This window comes from Mirounga leonina, unplaced genomic scaffold (assembly GCF_011800145.1).
Source record: "Mirounga leonina isolate KUSES-001 unplaced genomic scaffold, KU_Mleo_1.0 Mir_129, whole genome shotgun sequence".
NCBI classification, from domain to species: domain Eukaryota; kingdom Metazoa; phylum Chordata; class Mammalia; order Carnivora; family Phocidae; genus Mirounga; species Mirounga leonina.
In genome coordinates this window covers 16,391,246-16,397,245 of record NW_023270323.1, presented here as the reverse complement: position 1 = coordinate 16,397,245, position 6,000 = coordinate 16,391,246, and the positions used below count along the sequence as shown (strand labels likewise).

At 35.9% G+C, this 6,000-nt stretch overlaps 1 protein-coding gene across 1 annotated transcript in view; it reads left to right on the top strand.

The window, feature by feature from the left end:
• Positions 1-6,000, top strand: part of CFAP299 (cilia and flagella associated protein 299) — a 565,449-nt gene that overhangs the window by 541,438 nt on the left and 18,011 nt on the right. The window contains exon 5 of the mRNA XM_035004699.1: positions 3,416-3,545. Within this exon, the coding sequence (XP_034860590.1) occupies positions 3,416-3,545 (130 nt within the window). The remainder of the gene's footprint in view (positions 1-3,415; positions 3,546-6,000) is intronic.

Here is a 6,000-nt window from a genome sequence, read left to right as displayed (position 1 = left end):
CTTCCTTCCTTCCTTCCTTCCTTCCTTCCTTCCTTCCTTCCTTCCTTTCCTCCCTTCCTTCCCTCCCTCCCTCCTTTCCTTCCTCCATTCTTTTCTTTTCTCTTCTTTGTGTAGTTGGGATTGTTGACTTGAGTTTGTTGGTCCTGGGGAAAAATTTATGGTGAGATGAATTTGATTATATCAGGAAAATTTTAGATGATTATTTGAAGTAACTAAAGAGGCAATAAGGGATGGAATTTAGAACATACATGGATATGATTTTTTTCTTGGAGAAGAAGAGGGGCACCTATTCCTCTGAGTTGACTGGAAGGAGGTAAGAGACATTGTCAATATAAACAAATTTGCTACTGATGGAACAAGATATTGATAATTAGTTTCCATTTAGTGTCCTTTATTTTCTTAATAAAGTAAGAGGTAATGTCATCTTCTGAGACTAAGGAGGAAAGTGGAGGAATAGGAGGCATGAACAATACAATGAATGACAGAGAAGATAACTAGAGACATGTAAAAAATTGCTCTGTAGTGCCTGAAATCCAACTGAGGTTAGAGATTTGGAATTTAGAATTAAATCAGTGGTACAGTTGTTTCAGCAAGAGTTGCCAGAGACCATAGGTAGGAACGGAGACAACAAATATTTGAATCAATTTTGAACTGGTATTTTTCAATATAAATATAACTGGTATTTTTCAAATGAGCAATAAAGTTGTGACTACTGGCAAGTATCTTGTGAATCATGGGTAAGTAAAGAAGTAAAGAAATCAGCTGTAAATTAGGATGAGGGTGAGCCAAGGAACTCAAGGCCTCAATAAGGTAAAACAGTAGTGTAGATGAACAAACAAAGAATACTAATGGACAATAAAAATTCAAAAAAAGTTAGATGTTTCACGGGGATTTCAAGTTCAACATGTCCAAAACTGAACCTCCTCTTCCCCCCAACTCCTTCCTTCTTTTGTATTTTATATCCTGGTAAATTATTCTGTCCACTTAAGAATCCACACCAGAAATATGAGAATAATCCTAGGATCTCGTCTTGTTGACATCCCCCTCATAACATCAAATCCACTTTTTAGTATCTTTCAAATCCAGTTCCTCATTTTCATCTACAAGTACACGTTAGGATCACCTGGGCTCTGCATGTATAAAATTTGATTATTTTGTACCTATTTCATGGGGTTGATGATAGGATTAAATGAGATAATATATTCATTAGGCTCAGTACAGTACCCAGCACATGATAATTATTGTCAGTTGTCCTTATTAAATACTAATAATTATCGGCTCTTAGAATTGACATGTAAAATGAAACCTGTTGCCCATCCTTGCCTAGAACAATCTAAATTGTTCATCAAAAGGGGGAGCCTCGGTGCCTCAGTCATTGAGTGTCTGCCTTCGGCTCAGGTCATGGTCCCAGGGTCCTGGGATCGAGCCCCACATCGGGCTCCCTGTTCGGCAGGAAGCCTGCTTCTTCCTTTCCCACTCCCCCTGCTTGTGTTCCTCTCTCGTTATGTCTCTATCTGTCAAATAAATAAAATCTTTAAAAATTAAAAAAAAATAAATTGCTCATCAAAAGTACCACATGCTATACAAATTAACACTTTTATGTAAAGAGTGTGTATGTGTGTATATATATATATATATATATATATTTTTTTTTTTTTTCCCCCTGCCTGGACTTTAATAAGACTTTTTAATTTGAGCTCTGAGTAACAGGATAAGAATGTGTGATATAAATCATGCCGCTCTAAGCACAGCTATGCTATGACTCAAGCATTTTACTGGGATTATCTGTATCTATATATCTCATAAATAATTATTTAGAGAGACATATAAAAGGTTAGAATCACACCCATTGTCCCTCATTCCAACTTAGCAATCTTTTAACTGAACAACCAGTAAGATAGAGGTCAAATTATCTTTCTTTTATGGATTAGAGTGAATTTGAGAATATAGCTTGGGTGCACAGTCAGATTGGCTCCTAATACCTTCGCCACTGAATTGAATTTATCACCAGTGCTAGAGACTGCTACCTTACCATCACCCTACTGGGGGCTGAGCCTGCCATGATAAACTTCACTTTTGAAGGCTAGCTAAAGTAAGGACATAGAAAGCCATGAAATGCTCAGCTCCTTTCTTCTATTCACCAAATAGTCATTCCTGCTCTCTTGGGGGGGACAGACTCAACAGACAAAGGTAGTTAGAAAACCACTTTTCCTAACTCTGTGCCTCAGAAAGGGCAGATATTCCTATGTCTTGGCCATAGAACAAATAGTAGGGGAAGAGAGAAAATAGCTCTCATTAATATGTCCCCAGTGATATAAATATATGATTGATGTAGTGAGCTTTTTCTAAGTGTTGAAAAATTTGAGGGTAAACATTACATTTTCAGGTAATAGCACAAAAATTGATGCCTCAGAAAACACTATAATTCAAAGTGAGTTTAATCAATGAAATCTACTCTTTAAAAATGAATAAGGGGAATAATAAATTGCAAAACAACCCAGAAATAGGATATTAGACATATCAGAAACATGTTAATACTTGAACATGTTAACATGATATTAGAAATGTGCTAATAAGAATAAGATATGTGAAATTAATATATTGAGAATTCTTTCAACTCATATTACGGTATTATATTAATTTTTGACAAGTAAGTATAAAGCAAGACATGGAAAAAATAAGAAGTTTCCACAGATCAACCGAAAAAAAAAAAAAGATAAAATGCAGGCAACGTTGAACAGTAGGAAGAACACACTTGTGCTTTGCAACGCACAGATCTGGGTTGAAATATTAGTCCTATGACATATTAGTTGCAGGGCCTTATCCATGCCAGTTGACCTCCCTAGCCTACTTGCCTGGTCTGTGAAATGAGAACAACTTCATATGGGTGTAGTGCTAGAAAACATCACATCATGCCTGGCCTATGGTAACCTCTCACACTCACATAGTTTCCTCACTCCCTGGGAAACATATTATTGAAAAATAAAGCCTGAAAGAAATGAATTAAATTGTTTTGAATGAAAAGAGGTGACTTAGCCTGCCTTTCCTTCCAGTAAACAGTCTCTTAATACCCTGAATACTCTTAAGACCCTGAAGAATCTGAGCTAGAAGAAATAGCTTCAAATTGCATCAATTTTCTTCTTGACTTCCCGAGGAATATAATACTGGACTAGGCCCTAATTCATAAAGTGTCCAAACCAGGAAATTATGTAAAATTGTCATACATATGTATTTAAATAATAGCAGTCTAATCTCTTCTGCAAGAATTTTAATCACACATGTGTCTTACATGGTTATACAGACTATGATCCAATTCATTTATCTTGAAACTGAACTGCCCCAAATATTTTCTGAAATATATTTGTCAATTTATTGTACCATACATATTAATTTCTAATAAATATTTTTTTTCTAGCTTTTACAACTGGGACAGTCATATTGCTGTTTGGAATTCAACTCCCAATTATCAAGTGATTGCTGATAATCCAGAAGGTTTACTTTTCAAATACAAAAGAGACAGAAAAATTCTCAATGTAGATCCAAAGGTAAGACTGCTTTTACATTTATATATCACTCCTAATTTTATTGTATTTCTTCCATTATTAAAAAATCTATTAAATATTTGACACTCTTCAGTATTTAAATCTAGAAATAAAAGACTGTGTTGAAACATATTCTTAAAGAAAAAGAACTCCAAACTTAATCAATTATCAGAAATCAATAGGGAAGGGGCACCTGGGTGGCTCAGTCGTTAAGCGTCTGCCTTTGGCTCAGGTCATGGTCCCAGGGTCCTGGGATCGAGCCCCACATTGGGCTCCCTGCTCCGTGGAAAGCCTGCTTCTCCCTCTCCCACTCCCCCTGCTTGTGTTCCCTCTCTCACTGTGTCTCTCTCTGTCAAATAATAAAATCTTAAAAAAAAAAAAAAAAGAAATCAATAAGGAAGAGTTTGTGGGGAATTTAAATAGAACTTATAAGTGAGACTACTTCTCCAAGCCTACCAGCAAATTAGATCAGGGAGCCAGTGAGCAATGCATTTGTGTGCTCTGATTCTGGGGATGTCCAGTACTTTTTGCTCTAAACGGGAAGATAAATCATTTACAGAAGAGAGACTCTAACCTCACAAATGTTCCCAGAATTCTAACATCTCTTTTTATATGTGACTAACACTGAAAATAATATTACCCTTAGTGTATTTCTAAGTGTTAACTTAGAAAATACATTTTATTTAAATATTTTAAAGACATGTCCCATGATATTTTGAATTTGTTCAAGGACAAATATTTACCTCTTACATATTTTCAATGACTGTGTTTGCATCATGACTTTTAATCATGACTTGTATGTTTAGGGGTAAAGGTTAAAACTTTACTTAAAGTAATATGTGCTTGAGTTGCTTAGGCATTTTTTTTAACTCTTGGAAAACATGTTACTCATATGACAACAACAGTCTAAAATCCAAGTCAAGAAAAGTATTCCTTCACAGTGAAAGAAATAGGAATTTTATGATATGCCTGGGATAGAGACAGGATGGACCAAAGGAAAATGGGAGTCTGGTTCTAAAAACTTTTCCAAAACTTTCTAGAAATTTAAAAAAATAAAATAAAATGATTTTGTTTCATATCCACTTAGTACAATTTCTTGCTCATAAAAATTGCTCAAAACTATGTGCTCAAAGAATGAATAAATGAAATTCTTGGTAAGAAATGGATTGTTGTCTGTAATCAGATACAACTCCAACACAATGACTTAACAGAATAGAAGCTTCTTTCTTTCCCATGTATGAGGCTCAATTGTCAGTCCAAAATTAGGATGGCAGCTCCACAGTCATCTAAGCCAAAATGGCCCTCATCCTCTTGGACCAAAACAGATCTCCAGCCCAAACAACCACGTTTCAAACAGAATTCATGGACGGAGTTCAAATAGCGCAAAGGACACCCCTGCCCCAGTGCCTTTTAAGGAAGTTTCCCAAAAGCTACAACACAAAGCTTCACTTATATTCCATGGCAAGAGCTTAGTCACATGGCCATATCTATCTACATGGAAGGCTGAGAAATATAATCTTTGTTCAGGTGGTCATATGCCTCACTGAAATCAGAAGTTCTGGAAAAGGGAGAAAGAAGTTTGGGTAGACAACTAGCAGTTTCTGACACAACATTATCTCCTTCAAAAGAACACTACTCTTGGGGCACCTGGCTGGCTCAGTAGGAGGAGCATACAACTCTTGATCTTGGGATCATGAGTTCAAGCCCCATGTGGGGTTGTAGAGATTACTTAAATAAACAAAATTAAGAAAAAAAGAACCCTACTGTTTTATTGGTCTCGGGTTTCTCATTAGTAAAATGATGGACTGAACCTGAAAATCATTTGTGCCATAATTATTATGAATTGATAAATATCAGCACACCTTCTCTCTAGTGGCGCCTCTTTCCTTCTCACAAATGTGTGTCAAAATTGAGGCAAAGTACAGGAAACTTAATTATATTCACAGAGACTTTTAGAAGGCTAAAGATATAAAATTATTAATGGCTTCATTAAGAGGTGTGAAATAAATTTTTGAATCAGTTTTGAATGATACCACACTTAAACTACTTTAGGGTTCTATTTTAACTAATGGCATATACATACTTCAAGAACGTATGTCATGAATTACAGTTTTTAATAGTCTTTGTGGAATCATTATTGAATACAAACTGTTCCTTGAACATGGTTTAAATAACTTTACTAAACCACTCACTTCCTAAATAATTAATCATGAGACTTCAAAGATTTAATTTTCAATACATGAAATATAACATTTTCTTCTCTGGGGGAGGAAGTTTTTTTCTTTTTTAGATTTTATTTATTTGAGTGAGAGAGAGAGAGAGTGAAGGAGAGAGAGAAGGAGCAGGGGGAGGGGCAGAGGGAGAAGCAGACTCCCCACTGAGCAGGGAGCCCGATGCCGGACTCGATCCCAGGACCCTGGGATCATGACCTGAGCCGAAGTCAGACGCTTAACCAACT